At 39.0% G+C, this 25,501-nt stretch overlaps 1 protein-coding gene across 2 annotated transcripts in view; it reads left to right on the forward strand.

Annotated features, from left to right (window-relative positions):
• The window catches only part of LOC109040044 (vesicular acetylcholine transporter), a 106,044-nt gene that overhangs the window by 3,147 nt on the left and 77,396 nt on the right, over positions 1–25,501 (forward strand). Inside the window, exon 2 of one of the 2 annotated variants that reach the window (XM_019055818.2) lies at positions 18,034–24,276. The exons of the other annotated variant lie outside the window; for it this stretch is intronic. Within the exon in view, the coding sequence (XP_018911363.2) occupies positions 18,170–19,957 (1,788 nt within the window). The 5' untranslated portion in view covers positions 18,034–18,169 and the 3' untranslated portion in view covers positions 19,958–24,276. Of the gene's footprint in view, positions 1–18,033; positions 24,277–25,501 lie in introns of those variants that run through there. 2 annotated transcript variants of the gene reach the window in all.

Raw genomic sequence — 25,501 nt, forward strand, 5'->3', positions numbered from 1 at the left:
AGGCCAAGATCCTGAACGTCGACGCGGGACTCATCCTTGGGGTAAATCGGGATGCTATTTAATTATTCCAAACGCCCAGGAGAGACCTTTCAACTGAACACTCAAAATTTAAAAAAATAAATTAATATAAATAACATTATTATACGAAATATTAAAGAAATACTAAAGAGGAAAGGAGCAATGCAGTTTAATGATTAATTGATCAAATTCTTTTGGACATAAAGGGTGTAATGGCCGATTGGAAAGAAAATAGGTGCAAGGCCAAGATCCTGAACGTCGACGGGGGACTCAGGGACTTATCCTTGGGGTAAATCGGGATGAATAATGATTTTTGCGTCGCCGCTCAGCAATTGAGTTACGGTAACGTCACCCAATTTATTAGTCATCGCGACGTAATCATATTACAACGCCGCGCGCCGTGCACCTCCCCCGCTTTTCTTCCTGTAACAATTATCCCCTCGAGATTTATCGACGGGATTACTCTAGTTCACATGTAAAATGAGCGGCTCTGCACGTTTCCTCTGGGGTTTGCTTGAAATCAACATTGTGACAGGCAAATCGTAGAATTGTAATTTTATTTGAGAATATGAATGGGCGTGTAATCGATGTGAATTTCTGTTTCAATGTTCCTTTTTCTTTTTTTTTATCTTGGAAGAGGAAGCACTTCCGGTTTAAGAACTACTGACGAGCCACTAGCCAAAGTCAGCAATATACGTATATGTGCTCGAAAATGGATACATTATATACATTGGAATGTACATACACATAATACATACACATAATACATTGGAATATTAGTGCACGGAAAAAAAAATAAACAAAAATGAGAAATTGAGTAATCAATTAAGAAAAAATTATAAAGTGCATTCGTAAATATTAATCAATCTGAAGTAATCACGACCTGACGATGCTTGACGTATTCAAAGTAACGGATTTTTGCATTGATTGGAGCGGGTAACTCTTTATTCTAAGGTCTTGAAGATGTTTAATTAAACATTTCGTAACTATCTCCGTGACCGACATGATTGGAATTTTGATGTAAATAATATTCAAGTTCCTTAATCGCTGCATTTTTGCAGCTAAGAGCAGATATTTTGCCATCATTTCTCAGCCTTCTAGCTCCACGATACAACATACGTTATATCACCAATAGCCTTTTATTTGCGACTTTATGTGGATAGTAAATGGCAGCGTAAACGCACTATATTGTAGATTTTTATTTATTTGACGCGATATTGAAATCAAAACATATAGGCACAATGGTAAGCTTTTAACGGTAAGGAGTGATTCTATCGCATAGGCAGTTCGCCTACAATTTTCGGTGTAGGCAACACGGGCTCCCACGTGGTCGAATAGTGGTATCATTGAGACCGCTAACTTCGACCATACGCGGAGACTGTTAAGAGGTGACTTTATCGCTTTATTAGCTCGCCTGCAATCATACTTCTAGGCAATAGGATCAAAAGTTTCTATCGCCGAAAGATGGATTGAAAGATTATACCTTCATATGGCCTCCGCAAATTAGCAAGCAGGCTAGTAAAGTAAATTCAATTATGATTGGAAAAATGAATATTTGAAGCACCGAATTAGAAAATATTCATTTTATAGGAGAAATTGCATGAAGAGAAATGCTGTAAAAGTATAGGTGAAAAAGTGAAAACTGAGGACAGTGAATGGTAATGAAAATATAATACAGTTTGAAGAAAGAAGAAGATGAGAGGGGGAAAAATATTCAAAAGTGAAATGAAAAAGTACTTTGTAGTTTTTCGCTTAATTCACTTGCACGTATGTTTTAAATACGGCTTCGTTTAAAAATAAAAAAATTAAAATAAAAAAAGTCTAGTGATGTCCTGCGCTTTCATTGCGCACCGTAGACACTAACTTGTGCGTTACATAAGAAGTTCATGTTCAACCTCTGTATGCTTTCTATGAGTTTTTAACGCTCACGACCCCCCTGATTATAACTCAACTCCTTTGAAGAGGTCTCCCCTTCTGAACAGCATGAACGGGTTCTTTTTAAAACTTACATTCCATCATAGCTTCGACTAGATGATCTCCAGTCCGACCCTCAACTTTGAGAAAACGCGACCTCTACATCCACGTTGAAAATATCTTGGCTCTTTAATCACATCCTGGAATCCTTAAATCACCAGTGGCGTGGCGTGAATTGCGATATATCGATTGTTATGCCATTTAAACCTGTGGTAAAGAATCGATTATTAAGGTGTTCACTGCGAACACCCTGTTTATCGATCCTTTTCATAGGTTTAAATGGCATAACAATCGATATATCGCAAAGCACGCCACGCCACCGCTCTGCACTTGCATTTCAAGAGGAGCGCGACTCGGGGCTCTACAGAGAGCCGTAATGAGAGCGCCGTTCATTAAAGCGTGATCAGTACTGCCGTGCTTAGGAAAAACACCGTATGAGCCATCAAGCGTTGCCAAATTTCCCCTTGCAAATCACTCACTTCCAGGAAAATTTTTGAATGTACGTCTACCAATGGAGATGTTGCATGTGTGAGGAATTTGCGATTTGACTGTTGATTCTTATGTAAAAGTTCTCGAGAAACACGATGGTGCCACCGGTTTTCTTTGAAATCAACTCCCAAGCTCAAAAAAAGCGCTCAAGTTGAGGCTAAAATGGAGGGGATATCCCACGCTATCCTGAGAGTCCACCTCTACATCAAAACAAACTCTCCATGCAGAGATAGGGAGCAGATACATTGACAGGGTTGCCGTGATTTCAGTTTTAGAGTTTCCAATTAAGGTGGCAGCCCTGTCAATGTATTTGCTCCCTATCTTTGCATGGAGAATTTGTCTTGATGTAGAGGTGGTCTCTCGGGATATCGTGGGATATCCCCTCCATTTTAGCCTCAACTTGAGAGCTTTTTTTGAGCTTGGGAGTTGATTTCAGATAAAACCAGTGGCACCATCGTGTTTCTCGCAAACTTTTACGTAAGAATCAACAGTCAAATCGCAAATTCCTCACACATGCAACATCTCCATTGTGTTTGTAATTCGATCTAAAACGTCTCAACATTTCAAAGGAAAGATATTCATAATTTTCCTCAAAAATAAACATTTTATCGATTGAAATTTGGCAACGCCTGAATGTTGATACGGCGTTTTTCCTTGGCACAGTAGAATAAGTGACAGAAGCTCCAGAGCGCGCCACCGCTCATCATTAGCGACAGCATATGCCGCGCGGGGATTACACTTCCGCGGACCTGCATCCCTCGGCTAATGAATATAAAATGAAGTTTATTTTTATTATTATTTATCGAAGGGGCGCCCTCGACAGGGGCGCCGATTGTCACGTGAGTGGTGGCACCAGTAAGTGGCGACCCTCGTTCATGAAAGGGCGCAGCGCTACTTACCGGTGAATGGAGGAGTGCTCGGGCAGTGTTGCCGCATTCCCATCACAATTACCCGAAATTGCAAAAAAGAGCCGGACCTATGATATAGACTGATTACTGGAAATGTTGTTTTAGAAAAAGGAGATGAATAGAAAATAAAACAACCCTATTAGTTGAAACTGGTGATTCTTATAGAATGATGAGGCTGGAAATGATGTTATTAACGATAGGGCCCTTCGTGGTTGACGTTACTTAATCCATTACTTACCTTCTTGGTCCACTGCAAAGATCTGCTTCCACCCTCTACCGTTCTCCATTTGTCTTCTTTGTCTATGGCTTTGTATATTTATTCCAGTAATCAGCCGGCCAGCAAGCCGATTATTAAAATAGATAGACAAAACTATAGACATAGAGGACAAAAGGGAGATGGAGGGATCCTATTGGTAGAGGCGGGTGGTTGCAATGGACGAAGGTAGTAGGTAATAGACTAACTAACGGCAACCCACGAGAAACCCGATAGTTAGTCCATCATTTTCTCCCTAGGTCTACGGGGACCACACATTTCAACCAACAGGATCACTCCATACTCCCTATGTCCTTTTTGTCTATCGCTTTGTCTACCAATTTTAACAATCAGCCCGCAGGGCCATATTCATAGTCGTCCCTTAACTAGCTCTTTATTTGTAAATTATGATTTAGTGAGATTTACGGAGATCCTGAATAGCATCATCATAATAGAAACAACTTCCACGACTCTCGAAAGCATAATTTTGGCAATAGATCATTAAACAGGCTCGATTGCAATGATTTGCCACTGTAAATCAATAAGAACACAGAAGAAAATAGTCTATGACTTTGACAAACTTTCACGTATAAACGAGCTTACAGTAAAAGTTTCAAATCCTAGCTAATTGCTCCTTCGAAAGATTCAATTTTAATCCCTTTCAAAAATTTATTTTTAAAGTAATGCTGTTGAATTTTACTCGAAATTCGAGAAAATTGTCCTTTACAGGATACTGTATTAAAAATATCCTTAAATCTTCCTGAGCAACAACATGAACCAATTGGACTCGTAATTTTAGCTACTTGGCGACCCTGTAAAGCAGTGTCGCCAACTTTCGCATTAAATGTCCCTCTTTCATGCGATATCATCTCAGAAAATTGCTGTGGAGCGGCGACAATGTACTCTAGCCCCCAACATGCGTGACCTTTCAAAAGAACGTTCGTGTCAAAGCGCCGTAACAGGCGTACCACCCCAGTCGAATCTCCGCGTTGGTCTCTGAATCGGCTGCGATGTCGGCACTCGCGGGGCTCATCATACGTCGTTTTAATGATTTTCCGTGGTCGGGCGGAAGGAAAGAAAAGGGTCCGGGTGGAGAGGAAGGTCGCGGATTCAGTTCTTCAAAATGCAATCAAATTAAACTCAAATATCAATATGCGGGTTGCGGGAGAGTGAGGCCTTTGATGAGCGGTACTTAGGATATTGGACGAGGACGGATGAAAGGCCGTCGGAGTGGTTTGATTCGTGAGTAGTTCATTCGGAAAATGTTATTCTTCCAGGACTAATCCAGGAAAGATGCTCTAAAGATGAAAACCTAAAACAATTACTACAGCGTTAAATTAACATTCTGAAAGAAAAGCTCTGGCCGTGGAACACTGGAAAAAAAACACATTGGATCTAGAGTCCAGACTCTTGAAAACATTGACAAGAAAAAATAATCTTGATTCAATCAGATTTTTGCTTAAATCAAAAGGAAATCCGCTCAAATTAAGAGGCTTGGTTCTTGATTCAAGCTTAAATCCGATTGAATCAAGAGTATTTTTTCTTGTCGATGATTTTAAGAGTCTGGATCCAATGTGTTCTTTTTCCAGTGAAGCCGTACTTTTACGGGCTATATAGACATATCGTCCGCGCTCTGGGCTCAAAGGCCGAAAGTCCCGGGCGTAGCACCCGGAGCAATCAAAGCTACGGCTCCAGCACCCGGAACTGTCGGCCTCTGAGCCCGGAACGGACGGTACGTCTATATAGCCCGGATCTTTTTTTTTCAGTGTAGTTTTTAAGAAAAAATGTATGATCATGCACCTCAATACTTTTGTATCCACTGCCTCTACGGACTAATTTATTGGCTATGTCATAGTCCAATCCGCCGTTCCTCTACGGACGGGCGTATCTTGATTTTCAAAGGAGCTCCGAAAAGCATAGAGTTATATGGGAAAAAGGGCTCACCTCACATGGAAATCGAGATACGCCTCAATGTCAGAGGAGCGACATATTGTCATCTAACACATTACCGTATCTCTGATGCGCGCTTTTCTCGCCACTTTGGAAAAAAAAACACATTTGATCTAGAGTCCAGACTCTTAAAAACATCGACAAGAAAAAGTACTCTTGATTCAATCAGAATCTAGCTTAAATCCAAGCCTCTTAATTTAAGCGGATTTCGTTTTGATTCAAGCAAAAATCCGATTGAATCAAGAGTATTTTTTATTGTCCATGTTTTCAAGAGTCTGGACTCTAGATCCAATGTGTTTTTTTTTCCAGTGCATGGTGCTGAAATGTGCCTAAGTGTTTCTTGCATTCGGAAATTCTCTTGTTTAACGAGGCCTTATTTGATATGACTTGTCCATGATTAAAGTGCAATGAATTAACATCATTAACTCACACAGAATTCGTACATGAGCTTATATGTTTAAATGCTTGTTCCGGTCAAAACCAATGATGTAGCTTAATTACATTTTCGTTAATTGTGCGGCCTGAGGATTTTATGTCGAATGCAGGGGCAGTTGAGACAAACGTCTTTGTAATCGTCCATTTTTTTTGTAACAACTAGGATTTTAATTCAACGTCTTAATAGTAAAAAAATACTCATTTTTTCCTCAAGATTTTCTGCAAAAGAAGTGAATGATTATGTCAAATGAACAAAATATCGTCCTCTCCTTTACTGCAGCTTAAGTTTATACAAGCAACCGCATAGTGACACCCATTGATTAAGTAAGCTGACTTGGCATGGTGCTTGCTGCACCGCGCTGCGCTGTGCCTTGCGACGAGCCACCGCTCCTGGAGTGTACGGACACTCGGTGCGCCTTCAGTATTTACGTATGCAACACAGACGTCCTCGAATCACCAATAATTGTATTCAAAGTTGATGCCATTGACGCACGTCTCAAACGTCGCATTCGCGTCGTATTCGAGCGTCTCAAATGCAAATCTGACGCGCGCTGTTGTGTCGATCAGAAATAATTATGCGCTCCATGGCGTCTTTGTTTTCTCTCCATTTATCTCTGAATTGACGTTTCCTCATTCACTTACCTTTTTGCTTCGAAATAACGTAATGTAACCAGCTTTTCTACTCTGCTCTAATTATGTTGGTTTGCTTGTTAATGCGCAAAATTATAATTCAATCGCGTCGTGCAAAAACCACCAACCGTCGTACAGCCCGCACAAGTACGGCCTCCAGTGTCAGAGTTTTTTTCAGTGTATCAATTGCAGTTTAAACGTCGACGCGGTATTTACAGTGATCATAAGGGGGCCTTTAAAAACTACGATCGATTAGTACATACAGAGATTCGCCATCTATTTTCAAAGAAAAGTATGTTAAAAAAGAAGGGAGGAAGTCTGAAAAGTCGGAAAAAGAAGCAAACATGCTGGTTCGGACGAGTGAGTTAAGTCGCATTTTGTGAGTAAATAGTTGATTTTGAATAATATTATAGAGTAAGGGGAAATACTTTGGAATTGGGAGAATTCCTGTGAGAGGATAAATATTTAGGGAAGAGAGGGGAGAGGGGCTGGTTGAGATGTTTGTTGAGGAAATACACCGGGTAAGCCTCAGTTTGTCTTCACAAAGGGTAGATTCCCGGTCCCCGCTCACACCCTCTTCGTCCTCAGTGGCGTGGCGTGTTTTGCGATACATCGATTGATCTGCCATTTAAACCTATGGAAAAGGATCGATAAACAGGGTGTTCGCAGCGAACACCTTAATAATCGATTCTTTGCCATAGGTTTAAATGGCCGATCAATCGATATATCGCAAAGCACGCCACGCCACTGCTTTGTCCCCAATAATAAGTCGCATAACCGCGACGCGTTTTGACCGCACTCTCATTCCGAAGGATTTTTAGATGGTCCTTTACCGCCTAACGTGAAATAAGTTTGTATTAATTCTGCCTGTCAATTACTATCCTTCATAGCACAATGATGCTGATACACAATTTTTTAAAATATCTGTGAAAATAATATAAAACGTCACACAGATGTTTCTTTAAAATGGGACAAAAACTGAAGTATTTCAAAAATTGTTTTGATACGTTTAAATAGATGAGATAAGGTGATGTATATGCGTTTAAAAAACAAATTTAACACGTTTTTATTTTTCAAATTTTTCATGCGTTGAAAAAGGGAATCTTAATCCCGAATCGGATCGTTTTTCTTTTCCGAGTGTTCCCCATTTTTTGTGTGTATTATTCTCTTTAAGAGACAAATATGTATAATTTGTTTCACTTTCAATTAAATTCATGTTAAATCATCTTAAAAACTTTCCTGACAACTTCCAATAATATATTTTTGAAATGTAGGTGCAATTAATTTTAAATATATATTTTTTACACTTTGAATGCTTTTAAAAATCGGACGTCTGAATTTTTTTTTATATATATATTCAATCATTTATTTTACAACCAAATATAAAACACGTTTTTCTACCATATAGGAGAGTGTGAAATCATTTTAAATAAAAATCGGCATTGATAGGTTGAAGCTAAAATGGTCTTGTAAAAGAGTAATGATAAAAAATAAGATGAGAAAGTAAGGTAAATAAGGTAGGGGAAAAACTCTGCTTTCTTTAATCTAAAAGCTAACGAGGTTTCAGTAGGTATGTGCCTCAATTTGTTTAACAAGATTACCCTCGATAGGAAACTCGAAAGGTATGAATGACGCATTGTTTTTCCCCTCCTATTTTTCCCCATCAAAACGAATCACTCAAGACCATCCTCTTCACACCACCGCATCGTGCTCTTGCTCTTGCGACTGCGGTCCCAACCTTCCTTCCTCGGCTTACTTCCGTCTTTAATCCTCTTGAACTCTCGCCCTTTGCCTCTCTCCTCTCTTAAAATACAAACCCGATTGTTGAATTTTTTAGCATCCTGTGAAGGAGGCAGAATCGTACCGTAAATGAGATATCTTTTTTATAATTGTAAAGTGTGAGGAACCTGAAGTCGTGAAATTTTGTGTCAACGTTTGCAGAGTTACAAGATAATATGCGCGCAAGCGCACTCTAGTACTTCCTCCATGAAAATCGGTTGCACTTGGACCCAGCCATGCCTAATTGTCATAAAAAAGACGATTTTCTTACAATAATATATCGAGTGTCCCAAAGTTAAACCGCTACACAGCAGGAGCTATGGGTCAGAATATGACTTTTTTCCTACATGAATTATTGTTTTTTCAAAAGTTCCACCCCTAGTCGAAGCTTCACCCTCCCAAATTCATGGCAGAATCATCGTTTTTTTTATTTCATTTTGGTGACATTTTGCGATCCAAACTCAAAAAACGAGTTACCCCTCATAATTGCTGGCGCTAATTCGTCTACGGTCCCAATTCCGCGATCTCAAGTCAGAGAGGGATTTCAGGTGGACTCGGAACTTTCAGAGTAGAGAATCTAGCCCCCCCCCCCCTCTCACCCCTCAAAATTCTCCCTAACTTGGGATTTCGATGGTTTTGATGTCGTAAATAGATTTTATGGTAAAAATTTTGAAAGACGATTAGATTAGTTTTTGTCCACAACCATTGACAAAATTCAGAAAAATCGACGATTTCACCGAAAATGGGGATAGTAGTTTCGGCTGAAATCTCTTCTGGAAATACCTTTAGTGGCGGAAAAAGTTTTCACTGGAAAAAAACACATTGGATCAAGAGTCCAGACTCTTGAAAACATTGACAAGAAAAAGGACTCTTGATTCAATCAGATTTAAGCTTAAATCAAAAGGAAATCCGCTCAAATTAAGAGGCTTGGTTCTTGATTTAAGCTTAAATCTGATTGAATCAAGACTATTTTTTTCTTGTCGATGTTTTTAAGAGTCTGGACTCTAGATCCAATGTATTTTTTTCCAGTGTTCTTTTAACCTACAGAACACGTTTTGATGGTCTGGTAGTTTAGTTTTTGGACACCCTGTTTATTCGAGAAACAGTCGTGCAATTTGGCAATGAAAAGTGGCGAAAAATGAAAGTGTAATATTTATACGGACCGCATGCAGCCGTGAATAGGCGTGAGGGAGGGGGTGGGAAACCTTGCTCGCTGTTGCCATGCTGGGCAGAAACCGATCAGTTTCTTATCTGATAATAACTCTGCAGTAGAGATGGTTGACAACCAGGTCCGTGATCCCTTACTCCATGAATAAATTTGCATTGCATATTCCTCGACACGAGCTAATCCTTTGTCGTCTGTTACTCCAGAGGATTGCCGGGAGAGAACTCAAGGCTCCCAGTACTTTCCTCGTGATGGAATACTTGTAGTATTTGAATCAACTCCCAGGGGGCTTGGTCAACTCAACTCGTTCGGAGACTTTCCCGCTTTAAGTCGGGGTCGGGGGCTTGGGGGAGGGGGTTGAAATGTTGCGAAACGTCAGAGGCCGCTGTTAGAAGCGTCGCGTTGAGCTTTAACTTCTCGCGTCCGTATCCCCTCGACAATAATCGTTAGCGTTCATCGCCGGAGTTGAATTTACTACGATGAGAAAAAAAAGTTTGGTCATACGAATCGTAGTACGGTGTTGCGTACCGGCCGTGCTGTTTGGTTCACGTAACCGTACTTCGCCCGGTTCACGTAACCGCAATGGAGATGTTGCATGTGTGAGGAATTTGCGATTTGACTGTTGATTTTTATATAAAAGTTCGCTAGAAACACGATGATACCATTGGTTTTCTCTGAAATCAACTCCCGAGCTCAAAAAAAGCTCTCAAGTTGAGGCCAAAATGGAGGGGATATCCCACGCTACCCTGAGAGTCCACCTCTACATCAAGACAAACCCTCCATGCAAAGATAGAGAGCAAATACATTGACAGGGCTGTCACTTTATTTGGGGACTCTAAAATTGAAAACACGGCAACCCTGCTAATGTATTTGCTCCTTATCTTTACATGGAGAGTTTGTCTTGATGTAGAGGTGGACTCTCAGGGTAGCGTGGGATATCCCCTCCATTTTGGCCTCAACTTGAGAGCTTTTTTTGAGCTCGGGAGTTAATTTCAGAGAAAACCAGTAGCCACATCGTGTTTCTCGCGAACTTTTACATTAGAATCAACAGCCAAATCACTAATTACTCAAACATGCAACATCTCCATTCTCGGTTCACGTAGCCTTGATTCGGTTGATATTTCCGAACTTTTCAAGCTGTTCAGCTTGGTTGTATTAATGACACGGAAAAAAATGCATTGCTGATTGAACAATTAAATTGTTAAAGAATATTTGACATGTTTCAAATGTACATTATACAATAGTGAAAAGCTAAGTTTACCACGGGGTGGTTAAATTATAGCATTTGTATAGCAAAATCTACATTAAAACATGTCGGACACATTTTTTAACTACAAAATTGTTAAATCAGTAATATCATTTTTTTCCGTGCAGGATACGCTTATACCGAAACCGAGAATACGGTTAAATGGACCGTATAGTGTGACCAATATGCAACAACTATAAATACAGTGCATTTGACCGAACTTTTTTTTCTGTGTATGTCAAAGTACACAGTCAAACTGGGAAATAATTGAGGCTCACGCTGAAATAACCACCAAAACATGGTTTTGAGAAAGTCGGGAGTGAAGTTTTGATCGCTCGATACATCGCTAAGTTTGCTCGGTATAAAAACTGCAAAAGCATATTGTTTTATTACTCATACCCCTTTGAGTGGTTCACTCTGCAGTTTTTTTAAAGAAAATCAATTATTTAAATTATAATTTTGATGAAAAAATGTTGTTATAGGTGTTTTCTTCCACCCAACACCAAGCTCTTCGATGCAATGACTGATTATTTGACTGATAACTACTAATGATGCATTGTGAAAATGATACAACACAAAGTGACGTTGATAAGAATCTCGGAATTGCGTTGATGACCGGAAAAAACCAATACGTGCATGGGTGCTTACTCTATCCACCAGGCACTAGATTTCACTTTACTGCAATGAAAATTGATTTTTTCAGCCGTTAAACAAGTGATCGAAGTGTCATCACTACTAGCCATAATTTTCGAAAACCGATTCTCCCTCGGCGAAATTTTCCGTCCACCAATCGCACCGACTAAGTTTCATCCTAAAATTTTCATTACTTTTTATAGTGCATTGCAGAAACAATGTATGCCAAAAGTGTCCCAATGCAGATCGGCCCTTTCACGGATGAGCTCGAAATGGTAGTTTCTCATTGCGAAATGTGATCAAACCGCCTACTCTGATTCTCAAAGGTCATCCATTTGATTTGGCAACAAAGAACTCCTCGCGAACTAAATTAAAATACGCTGGCTTAATTAAGACAGAAGACGAGTCACAACTCAACACCACCGGCGTGCTACAAATGGTGAAATTGCCACATTTGGACAACACTCATAATAAAACCGAGCCAGTCGAGTTGAATTGCCGTGCAATCTGGCGTCCTCGCAAAAATACAGTTTTTTCACAAAGAATAATCCTGGATAAGCAATTAGTTGAAAAGAAAAGCGTGCTGGGCCGGCGGTGGAGGAGTCTATAATAACGGGGCGATGACGGAAAGCGCACAGAGCGATGGGTAACTGTAATAATTGAATTTTCCCTCTAAATTCCCTCCTTTTTCCTTTCTCCTTTTTCCGCGCCGCCCGCCCGCGGTGCGCCCACGCTGCTGTGCTAAGGAAGAACGCCGTATGAACATTCGAGAGTTGCCAAATTTCTCTTCAGAAAACAGTTATTTCTGAAGGAAGTTATGAACATTATCCCTTGAAATTTTTAGGACTTTTCGGAGAAATGGGCCTGTTGCATGCAAGAGATACAGCCGTGCGAATAGACTTTTCAGAGGTTAAATGACACGAAAATTACGATTGTCTCATTAAAAAAGTCTGAAATACACTCCTTACTGCGCAATTTGCGTTGTTAGGAACGCGCTTTTTCAAATTTCCCGCGTCTGGGGGCAGTTTTCTAATCACCGGAAACGAGCAAACGGCGGGCTCGGTGATTTCCGGAAGATGCCGAGTCGTTGTTGTTGTTGTTATTTTTTCCTTCAGTTTGTTTACAAACCCAACGTGATCTCCTACAGTGGTCCATATACGCTTTATGCGGTAACCAAATCGATCAACTTTTAAATATCCAACGCAATCCTTCTACATTTCATTTCACGATGTCACGAGCTCCGATTTTTAGGTTATGTTGTCAGTTTTAGTTGACCGGAAATAGCCGCGAGTTGCCGTTAATTGTTTCCGTTAGAAAACTGCCCCCAGACGCGGGAAATTTGAAAAAGCGCGTTCCTAACAACACAAATTGCGCAGTAAGGAGTGTATTTCAGACTTTTTTAATGTGACCATCGTAATTTTCGTGTCATTTAACCTCTAAAAAGTCTATTCGCACGGCTGTATCTCTTGCATGCAACAGGCCCATTGCGTGCAAAATTCTCTGAAAAATTTGAAGAAAAACATTCACAAGTTTACCCGGAAATTCATAATTTACCGAAGGAAATGTGGCAACGCCTGAAGGTTCATACGGCGTTTTTCCTTAGCACGGCAGCACGGCTCTCGGGCGTTTTTCGGAGCCCCGATTCTCATGCTGTCACTGGCAGGTAACTTGATTGTGCGGAGGGGTGCTTTTGCAACTGCTAGCCCGCGGCCTACAGCCCCTGTTGCAAAAGTCCTCGGAAACTGGCCGAATATTCCATCGAATCACCTAACTTCAGGGTTGTACACGTGGAATGAATAGTATGAAAGATTTGAAATTTCCGTGAAATAATATTCCGCGAAAATTCATACAGTTGCGAAAAATATGAAAGGAATAAAAATGAATGATAAAAAGGAATCGGGTATGCAATACACTCTACACTGGAAAATAACACATTGGATCTTGAGTCCAGACTTTTGAAAACGTTGACAAGAAAAAATACAATTGATTCAATCAGATTTAAGCTTAAATCAAAAGGACATTCGCTCAAATTAAGAAGCTGGGTTCTTGATTTAAGCTTAGATCCAATTGAATCAAGAGTATTTTTTCTTGTCGATGTTTTTAAGAGTCTGGACTCTAGATCCAATGTGGTTTTTTTTTTTTTTTTTTTTTTTTTTTTTCAGTGTAAAAAACACCGAAAAGCAGAAACCATTAGCCTTCCTTTACTTTGCATTTAATTTCGAAAAATATTTGGCGGTATATTTCAAACTTTCTGAAATTCCATGAAATATTTCGCGTGAAATTTCAAGATTTTATTTTTCATCAAAAATTGTAACTCTGCCTATTGCACGCTTACTTACAGCTTGTGGGAAGGAATTTTTCCAAAAAAAATTATTCTACTACAAGTTTTTCAAATACTTATTTCCTTGGCATTTATTGTCCCGATACAGTCAGGCTTACGAGGGAGATGTCGAGAAAAGAAGGTTGTAAAAAATGTGTATAAGTTGAAATAATGGGGGTGGTCTCCTATTGATCAACAATTTTCCGTCTGCTCTACTCATGTTCAAGTATCAATTACAATTAGTACAGATGCTCCAAAGAACATATCTTTTTCAATTTTTACTGTCATGTGACAAAAAACCAGAGGAAAAATGTATTAAGAAAACTTGTGGTAAGGAAAAAAAGAAAAAATGACGTAGCACCCTTGCAGATGATTTTAAGTAGGAAAAATATTGTGAATTTAATAGAGCAAAGAGAAAGAGACGGGAGAGGGGAAGAGAGATTGACTGAAATGATACTTAAAGTTCTTTAAGAAGTATGATTAACCATTTAAAAATGTTTAAACACGAAAAAACCGTCGGATGTTTCTTCAAAATCTTACGTAGAAAATGATCCACTCTACGTAAAGTTCGGAAACCAAATCTTGCCTAGATATTGATCAGATTAAGCTAAAAAAACATACCGAAGCAAAAGTTAAACTGAAATCATGTCTATTGTATTATTTGGTGGCGATAAGCTCAGGTATGACTCAAAATAATTTGCCCCATGTGACAATTTCCAGCCTACCCTCTGACCCGAGCCGGCCCTCCCCGCCTCGTGACCCCCGACTGAGCACCTCATTACAAAGCGTAATAACCATGCAATAATCAATTTTCACTTCCGCCCACGTGACACATCGCCTCGGGCCTCCTGAATTTCCGGCGCGCACTCCAGTTATGAAGGCTTTTCAATCAATTTTATCACCCTTCTGAGAATAATTTTGAAATACATTTACGATCAGCCCCGAATATTATCCGCTTACTTATTTTGCGAATTCAAATATCCGTCGGTGGTCGTTATCTTGCATTTCAAAGTATGAACGTGGGTAGGTCACAAGCTGAACTGATCATTGTGAAATCGACTACATTTAGCAGTTCGGAACTATAATTTCTGGCTCATCTGTAAAACACTGTATGTGCATAGGGAAACTGATGGTACGTAGGTTGTTTCTAAACTGAGCCAGAAATTATAGTTCCTAATTACAAAATGTAGTCCAAATGGTCCAGCGTACACGGTGCACGATACACGATAAATATCATGTAAAAAAAGACGACGAGCATTCGACACCCCCTGAAAACAATTGGACTACATTTTGCAATTAAGAGCTACTATTGCAAGTTTACTTAAGAAACAACGTAAGTGAAATTTGTCTCCGTATGCAGATAAGTTCTTTTGTGAATGAGTTAGAAATTGGTGTTCCTAATTGCAAAATAAAGTCCAAGTCACAAAGCTGTTTTCCGGGAGCCACCGGGTTCGCCTTCAATTAATAAGATAGGCAAAGGCGGATACCGAAGAGCCACTATAGTTGCGTTCAAGTGACGAAGGCGGGATGGTTAGAATCCGACTACTTTTTACCATCTGGAACTAAAATATCTGGCTGTTTAAAGCAGCGTGTGTAACATTATTTTTCCTATGCACTTGAGTGTTTTTATGGATGAGCACGAGTTTTAGATCCCGATTGCAAAATGAAGTCCAATTGACTGGGCCTTTAGGACGGCTTCCTCATAAAATTAGGTGAATATTTTTTACTACTCAATTTCTTTCACCAGAAAGTGAGATAACCGCGCTAATCATTAAAAACGAGCCCAAACCAACAAATGATAGTTTAACCGCCTAGATGACCATCTGGCTGAAACCCACTCCATGTTGGGTGGTAGTGCGAAAGGGATGGAAATCGAAACCCCCGACTTTGGTTTACCACAGCCGGTGGAACAAGACGCTTAAATTGTCATATTTTCGATAAGATTCGCCACTTTTTCTCCAGGAAATACGGTTACAAAAGTACAGATTAAATTGTAATTTCTAGTGCCATTACTCCAGGAAACTACCAAAATTAAAAAATAATAAAACAACGAAAAAAAAAACCAATAATCATTAAAAACGAGCAGTGTCAAGTCCGTGGTTTTTTGCCAGTGAGGCGCTCATTGAGGAACAGAATCCTCTTGTTGCAAACTTGTAGGGCGGATGCGGCAAGCCCAAGTGAGGTTGAACCAACAATAAAACGCTCTGTCGGATCATAAAGCCCTCTCAAGGAGGGATTTTCCGTCTCATTTTCTTCACTTACTTTTCCGCGGCGGAAACGAAGGAACTCCGCGTCGCGGGGGTGGCATCTTAAAAAACCAGTCCAAATATCAGATTACAAGAGTTGGTCCTTTGAGCCGCTCCACCACTCCCCCGCGCCCATCCCGAGCTGCACTTTCGGTTTGATTAGATTTTAAAATCCTATCAAAGGAGGATAAAGGAAGGAAGCCTTTTTTTAACACCACCCGAAGGAGCTAAGTCTTCGCGAAGCTCTCGTCGTCGCCATTGGCGTGGCGTGCTTTGCGATATATCGATTCATCTGCCATTTAAATCTATGGAAGAGGATCGATTATTATATCGAGGATTGATTAGTATATCGAGGATCGATTATCGATTCCTCACTACAGTTTCAAATGGAGAAATATCGATAATCAATCCTTCACGCCACGCCACTGCTCGTCACTGGTAATTCCAACTACGAGACTACGAAAGGAAATGAATGTTTGCAGAGTTACAAGCTCCCTCTGCAAAAATAACGTATTTTGAGTTAACGCCGTTGGGAACTTGTATGAAGAGAAAAAAGGGGAACAACTTATGAATTTTTAAAACGGGTTTTTCTTGCAGTAAAAAATTTACTTGGAAAATATTTTAAATCATCCGTATATAGTGCCGTATTTGAGAATGCTGCGGAAACAAACCTTACCATAGATTATCTAACATTCGGATGGTTCGAATGTTTTATTCTCTCCTCTTCGGACAATTCAAATGTACATAAAATGATTAGTTCACCAGTATTTGTTTTCCGATTTTCATTAGAAGAAAAGGATTAACTGTCCTTGAGACTAATGAAAAATGCAAAAGTACTGTTTGTAAACTCCAGAATGTATAAAGCAGCATGAATTTGGACCAGTCCTATTCAAATACTTCTAATTCAAACCGTGCGTATATGTAAAATATTCAAGAATATGAAAATCAAAACCTGCTGTATCTATTCCATTGTTTTCAGACCATGCAAACGTATTTTTACTTTTTCATTTTAAAAAAACAGGGAAAGGGACATACATCAGTTTTATGTACGTTTAAGTGTTTTTAAGAACTTTAACGACACAGTAAGGTTTTCTTCCTAAATTCTTGGGGAAAACCCTGCTTTTTTGCCGGGCACGAATTAGTTTTGGAATTGGTTCCATCGGAGCATTTTTTTTTCAGATATCATAACTTGATTTACATGTATTGTTTGTTGTGACTGTGATGCATTTTCAGCTTGAGGCCATCGACACTATTTTTAAACTCCTAAATTACCATAATAATCCTATAACCACTTGATTATTTTTTCATCATATGTGAATGAAAATAATTTCTACTACGAAGTCCGCTAGAGAAAAAGATTTCGTTTTAAAAGAACAGGATAAGAGAAAAAAGGACAAACTTAATAATTAAAGCCGATCATGCAATTTCCTTTTCGTCAAAAAAAAATTGGCGGAGAATCTTGAATTTTTCTTCTTGTTAGTATAAAAATCGATGAAGAAGAATAAGAAAAGAAAGGAAAAGGAGAGAAGAAGGATAAGAAAAAGAAGAAAATAATATGCAGCATTAGAATAAGATTCCGGTCGGTCTTTCCTGACCCTCGTATGAACTAAAAATATATAAGTAAACAAAAATAAAAATAAAAAAAAAAAACACGAGAAAAAGTTTCCATGCCTGGAGTTCTTTTAGTCTTTTAGACTGTCTGACTGTTTTACGGCATTTTTATTTATTCTTTCGATACGATAAATACAGATGAAGATTACATTCAAAAATGATTTGCAAAAATAAGCTGGCTGAGCCGCGATCGAGAATCGGGGGTATTTTGTCATCCGTCATTGAGGCACGGTGGAAAGTCAAGCTGAAAATGCGTCACACCTGAAATTGCTCACACCTTTGATGAGATACAAATAGTGTCCATCATTGTTCAGTTTGCACTCTTTTGCGAGCCAAACAGTTCAGTAATATTTTGTCTGTTTGTATCTTGTTGAAGGTGATGAGGAGTCGTTGGGACCCGAGGAATGGACGACCCGCGGAGAGGGACAACCCCGGACGACACTAGTGCTCTGAGGCGGACCGGCCAACCCACCATGCACCGATAACCACAAGTCCGCGAGCCACCATTCACCATGGAGTCACCCACGAACCCGCTGCGAATAGCATGGGCCTACGTCTCCAAGCTCAACATCCCCGCCTTCAACTTGACCGTCGGCGAGGTGACGGAGATACTATGGGAGAAGTCCCAGGAGCCCAAATCCCAGCGCAAGCTCATCTTGGTGATAGTGTCGATAGCCCTTCTTCTGGACAACATGTTGTACATGGTAATAGTGCCTATCATCCCGGACTACCTGCGCTACATCGGGGCCTGGGGGACGGCGGACTGGGTCAACGGGACGCCCCCTACCTACGAGCCCCATAAACCCTTGCACAGGAGCCACGAGGGCCAGGACTCCGCGACGGGTATCCTCTTCGCGTCGAAGGCCATCGTCCAGCTCATGATCAACCCCTTTTCAGGCGCGCTTATCGACCGGATTGGCTACGATCTGCCCATGATGATCGGTCTCTGCATAATGTTCCTATCGACAGCCGTCTTTGCGTGCGGTCGGAGCTACGGCGTTCTCTTCTTCGCCCGGAGTTTGCAAGGCGTCGGCTCTGCCTTCGCCGATACTTCCGGGTTAGCCATGATCGCCGATCGCTTCACCGAAGAGAACGAGCGATCCCAGGCTCTCGGTATCGCCCTCGCGTTCATCAGCTTCGGGAGCTTAGTGGCGCCACCTTTCGGCGGAGCTCTCTACCAGTTCGCCGGGAAGGAGATCCCGTTCCTCATCTTGGCCTTCGTCTGCCTCGCCGATGGGATCATGCTCCTCTTGGTTATGAAACCGCTCAAGGAGCAGCTCAAAGAGCACGACAAGTCGGAGCAGTCGCCGACGATCCCCATCTGGCGGCTCTTCATCGACCCGTACATCGCCGTCTGCGCGGGAGCCTTGATGATGTCCAACGTGGCTCTCGCGTTCCTCGAGCCGACCATCTCTTTATGGATGGAGGACAACCTAACGTCAGACAAGTGGAAGATCGGTATGATATGGCTGCCGGCGTTCTTCCCCCACGTCTTCGGCGTTATCCTAACCGTCAAGATGGCAAAGAAATACCCCAGCTACCAATGGCTCATGGTAGCCTTCGGCTTAGTTCTAGAGGGTCTTTGCTGCCTTATGATACCGTTTTCTACTTCTTACATATTCCTCATGGTGCCCATTTGTGGGATTTGTTTTGGTATAGCTTTGGTAGACACCGCGCTACTTCCTACTCTAGGTTATCTCGTCGACGTCCGGTACGTGTCTGTCTACGGTAGTATCTACGCAATCGCGGATATATCTTACTGTTTAGCCTACGCCACCGGCCCTATCATAGCCGGGAACATAGTCGAAGCAATCGGTTTCACCGCACTAAACTTCCTTATAGCTATTTCCAATGTTGCTTACGCACCTGTGCTCATGTATCTTAGGAACATTTACGACTTCAAGCCGTTCGAGAACGAGGCGAATATTCTAATGTCTGATCCTCCCGATAAACAGTATCAGACGTACACGATGCACGATCAGAGACCTGTGACGGAGGATTACAAAAACCACCTCCAACACACCAGTAACTACAATTACGAGGAACAGGAAACGAGTCTCGACACTAACACGACTGTCTCGTACAACCAGTATAACCAAAGGGTTCCTGACGGTAACAGCTACACAGGCAACCGGCCTCTTATCAAAGCAACCAGGCGCATGCTGAAGTGTATCAGACGCAAACAGAGCCTATTGGTAGACCCTCCGCCACGAATCCCTTCCGAGCTGAGCCTGAGAGTCAAGCTCCGAGTAGTAACCCGTTCAGACAATATTAGATCCCTGATGGACTCCATTTTGTGAACAGGAACTACAATTTCTGGCTCATCCGTAAAAACACGCATGTACGTAGGAAAATAATAGTGCATACGTTGTTTCTAAACTGAGCCATAAATTGTAGCTCCGAATAGCAAAATGTAGTTCAAGTCAATAAAAATCTTGTGAATCGTCCTTAGGTGCAATTCTATGGTAACGTTGTTGATCAAACGTTCGCGTGATCTGAACGAATAAGTAAACTGAACTTGATTTTGGCGAGTACTAACTCTTCTTACATAGAGTCTGTTCCTCTATTTTCGTTCTATATTGTATTATTGTTTTAATAGTGTTTTTTTCTCATTTTGTTGATCTTCACTCCGTTGAATTGTGATAAGTATCGACTAAAAGTCCACCAGTATGCGGATATTTTGTTGATGCTACTCTTTCATTGATGCTTATTGTTAGTTATGCGTCGCATGACCTGTACAATTTTTAAAATGTATCCTAGATTTACCATAAGCTAAAATTATGGACCTGTAACCTATTGTGTATATTCACCTGTAATCAAATTCCCTTGAAATGATGTTATTTAATGCCTTTGCAAAGAGAGAAAAGTTACGTTGTGAAATTGTCTTGTGTCAGTTGCAAATGCACGTTTTTGAGACTTGCCATTAGCTTCCAAAATTTACACACTTCATCACTGATTCGTGAAAACAATGTTGCTCAAAAGCCGTACAATGGTTTTCAGAAAATTCCCAAAAATACGAGTATTTTGCCATAATCATTAAAATGAATGTTTCTACTCATAAAGATCGAGTACATGTTTTTGAGTTCAGCCAATGGGTATTGCTTCAATTTGAAACAATAAAATCGGCGTTTTCTCTAATAAACTATGGAATGAAGAGATATTTTCTGAGAGGTTTTGTTTTCTCTTTTTTTGTAAGGAACGAGAAATCAATATACTGTATCACTGTATAGAAATCAGTTTAAATTTTCTTGCTTTTCAGCGGCATGAACATTGTAAAATTGTAACAGTCCTTTTTTAAAAATATTCCTCTTTTGTAAATAAGATTAGAGATCCTTCACCTTTAATCTCTTGTATATTTTCTTGTTATGTATTCTTTTCTTTTTTAACGTTATATTTATACTAACTGAAACTGTGCAATAATACCTTTATATCTAGGATTTTATTTTAAGAGATACTGAATTTTGAAACATTTCTTGTAATTCATTTATTTATAATTTATTTTAAATTTGTATTCATTTATTTTTCGAGAAATCAAGAACTAACAATGAACAAAAAAGGGGGAACTGCAAAAAATCAAGAAACCTGGAGCACTTGCTGGCGGATTCTTTGATTCCATTTCAGAGAGTTCATGAAAGATACCAAAATTTGGATTTACCAAATGCGTTTTCAAATGCTCGTTTCATATTTATTAGAATATCGTAATAACTCTGAATTAATTATAATTTATAAAAGTCACTTTATCCTACAATTTTGCCCCTTCTCTTCTTGTCCATGTTATTTTTCCGATTGTGGACTATGCTGTACCGCAATGTTCCCGAGCATATATCGTATTTCCTTGACTGGATAAATTACAATCTCGCAGGATAGAGATGAAAAATATGGCAATTCCTCTTCCATAAGCGTGGACCCACTAAAACTCTCCTTTTCCTGCTCAAAAAAGAGAAAAATAAGGAAACCAGAATTCAGAAAATTTTAATATTTCAGTTGCCTCTTACTCAGTGCTTAGTTTTATTTTTATGAAGGTTTAGTCAGTTAATATTTTAGTTTAGGTTACAATTAATTGCCTAGTTTTAAGGGAGATCAACCAAGTAACTCAAACATATCATTAGCTTAAGTCTGACGAAGAAGGTGCATGAAAATGTACCTTCCTCCGTCTTTTTAGTGTATAAGATACTTTAAGAAAAGGATTGATCGATTGTCCTTAATTTGCGCGTATTATTAAATGGATGTGATATTTTCTGGCGGTCACGTTTGATTTCTCTTTATTAATTGGTGATTCATATGAATAGGATGGACGATGAAAGAAAAATCAAAAGTGATCGAAAGTTGTCATTCGACAGAAAAAACCCGATTTCATTTTATTTTCTCTTTCATGAACTTTTTCTTTGTTTTCGAATTTTCAATTCAACTCAATGCGAAAAATCATCCGAGTAAAGAGCGTAGCAAATCAGTATTTTTTGCCTACGCAACTTCCTATTTAAATCAGGTTTGACTGTAATTGAGATAATTATGCTCGGAAACGATAAGTATTGAAATTCATTTTCTTATATACATTGTAAGTGCGTAAGAATTCTTTAAAGTTTTGCCTTAAATTCAAACATATCAATAAGAAAATAATGTAAGTAATCCATTTTTCAAAATATTCATAAAGGATATTTTCATTTTTCTATCAACGCATCTACTGAAGCCTGAATTGCATTTATATGAAAGCGTGGGGAATGTTTTCTCTGTTTAATATTCAAAGATATAATAGCAACATTAGACTTATTACACACTGTTGAAAAAGGAGGAAAAAAATTGTCTGAATATTTGACTGTCTGTTTTTAAATGGTATAACCTGAGAAAATATGAGCCTTAATTATCAGCTTGCAACAGATCCCTTCCTATTCATACTATCAGATGGCTGACAGTTTTTGAGAGTTTCTCTTGTTTTGATTACTCATTATTGTCATCAATTAAGAAGAATCTCTCGTTATTCATGGTATTATTAGTTATATTTCCCTCATTATTACTTGCTTTTCTTAGTAATTTACCTACGAAACTTGCTGTCAATATTTGGATATGTACTCACGTATGATATCATGGGCAGATATTAAATCTATAAGTGATCGATTCGCTCAGAGAATAGTTGCACAAAAGAAGTATTCTAAAAAAAATTAGCTTAAAGTAAATTTCCACACTGCATGCATTGGAAAGACAGTTAGTAAAACACAAATAGAAAAACAAACCTCTGATAAGAATATACTTTTTGATTGACTAATAATTTACTGACTTAAGATCTAGTGACTCAATAAATTTCCTTGAAAATTGTATATATTGTAAATAATGATACGGGCTGTCTCTTAAGTTTAAGAATGCACACTAAAAAACTTAGGAATGAATTACTAAAGTCCAGGGATAAATGGCTCCCTCGAATTTATCTTCTTTGCTGAAGCAAATCTGCATTCGAGAAAATGTCCTTCCGCACATACCGCAGCCAGCATCTTGAAAGAAAATCATAAAAAGCATGATCTAAGAGCGGGGTGGTATCTTGACAGCTCATTACAAACAGCAAAAATTTAAAATAGCCCATCAGATCACACTACACTCACATAATATATTTCCAACTTGAGCCGAATAGCAATGTAGCAGAAAATGTTTTTTAAGGGCGAAATTTGTTTTTAATTCTCAGAAAACATTTTCAATTTTTATTTCACAAAAAAAGGCGTGATAATTTCCTCTAAAACCACTCTCAGTATCGACATCCGCGAGATGATCTCAATTATTGTCCTTGCAAAGTTTCAAATCATTTTGTAGCATTTTAGTTGAGATTTTCAAGGGTTTTTTTTTTTTTTAAATTTGTAGAATCGTATATCGTAGACCCACAATTCTAACAAAATCTACTTCATTGACTTTATAGTAAATTTAAATGATATCGTAGTATAATGCTTCAACAGTATCGATGAACTTATGGATATGTTAGCATCATTTTTTTTATTTGTTTACTTATTTTTTAATTACTCCGGATTTCAAGGAATGTTTTCTCAAATCTAGAATTTGAGTGTTTCCCAACAAATTAAGTGATGAGCAATATTCCGATTTCTATAATGCCATCCTATTTTTGAAATGGGAAATCAAGCTCGTTCGAAAAAAGAAATAATTGGTTATTACTTTTAAAAAAATTAGCGTTATATCATAGATTCCTCCGAGAAAGAAGATAAAAAACGAAACATTTGGAAAGCACCAAAAATGTATGAGAACATCGAGACTGATCATGTTTTCAGGTTCATGAGACTTCGGAACTTGTCGGATCATTTATTTTGAACTCTTTAACTCGGGACAAAATTTTAATATGAAATGATCGGATGCATGTAAGCAGCCCAGTCTATCTTCAACTCAAAATCTTAGTCCAATATCGGGCAAAAGTTTTGATCCATGATTCTGTTTTTCATAAAATTTATAGTTCAAATAACATTATTATCAGCACTCTTGTGAAGAGTCAGACTGTCTAATTCAAGAATGACTGTTTGTTGTTATCTTTATCATTAGTTGACTTTTTTCATTTGTATAGTTATTGAAATGTTCAATGTCTACTTAACAAATTTGAATAATAAATGTTAAACATGTTTCAATAAACGAAGCCAACCATCTCTTTAATATTATCCCCACACCACTCTCAAGTTGTTTCAAGAATACGAGGTCTGTTAGATTAGAAACCGGATTTTGGTCATAACTAGCCCACAATGCGTCCGAATTAGGTTTTCTTGAGCTTTCCTGATAGCTGGAAATATACTTAAGAACGCTACGTTCACAGATTTTGTTTATTTTGATCAGTGCTTTATTCTGTGTCATCTTGAATACGAGTAAGTCAGGTGCGTTTTGCGATTTTCATCATGCGATCACTGATAGAGTAAAGATTCAACATTAAATTTTGTTTTAAACTCGGTATACCTTGTACCGAAACCTCTTGTATATGCCAAGTAAAGTTTACCATGATCATTGTATGAGATGTTCCCCTTGTTTTGAATAGGTTAAACGATTCAAAACTGGTCAGGAGTTCGTCAAAGATGAGGAGCATGGGAATCGACCCTCAACGGCAACTGACATTTGTCACGTGGAAGAAGTGCGGGCAAAAGTGCTCGAAAATGGTCGTTTCGAGCTTGTTGAACAGAGTAATATTTCTGAAGGCTCTGTACATACAATTTTGATAGAATATGTAGACACGCATAGAGTTTCAGGTACACTTGCCCCTTGATTGTTGTCCGTTGAACGAAAATTCAACCAAATGTCAATTTCCCTTTAGCTGCTTGAACGTTCTAACAATGATCCTACATTTTTGGATAGGATAATTTTCGATGACAATACTTTAGTGTACGGCTACGATATGGAGACGAAACTCCAATCGTCCTTGTGGGTTGAAAAATGTAGTGCAAGACCGAAAAAAGAGAGACAAGTTCGGTCAAACATAAAAATCGCAAAACACCCTTGAGGTTGCCTTACTTCAAGCCACATACCAACGAAGCTAATTAGGATTTTTCAAATTTGTGAACGTAGCGTTCTTAAATATATTTTCAGCTATCAGAAAAGCTCAAGAAAACGTAATTTGGACGCATTGTGGGCTAGTTATGACCAAAATCCGGTTTCTATTAACAGAAACTTAAAGCAACAATATTGGGCTTAACTAATGGTCTGCGGCTGTAATCTCTTGCGCAGGTGTTTTCATCCAGAGAATTTTTAAATATATTCTTAAGCCACAAGAGAGTAACTGACTTGTTGGTATGACATAAACAAATAAACGTTTTCTGTATGACTAAAATTTTCAAACACTCCGTACCTACTTTCCGACAAAAGTTAAAATGAAGCAT

Source organism: Bemisia tabaci, chromosome 2 (genome assembly GCF_918797505.1).
Source record: "Bemisia tabaci chromosome 2, PGI_BMITA_v3".
NCBI classification, from domain to species: domain Eukaryota; kingdom Metazoa; phylum Arthropoda; class Insecta; order Hemiptera; family Aleyrodidae; genus Bemisia; species Bemisia tabaci.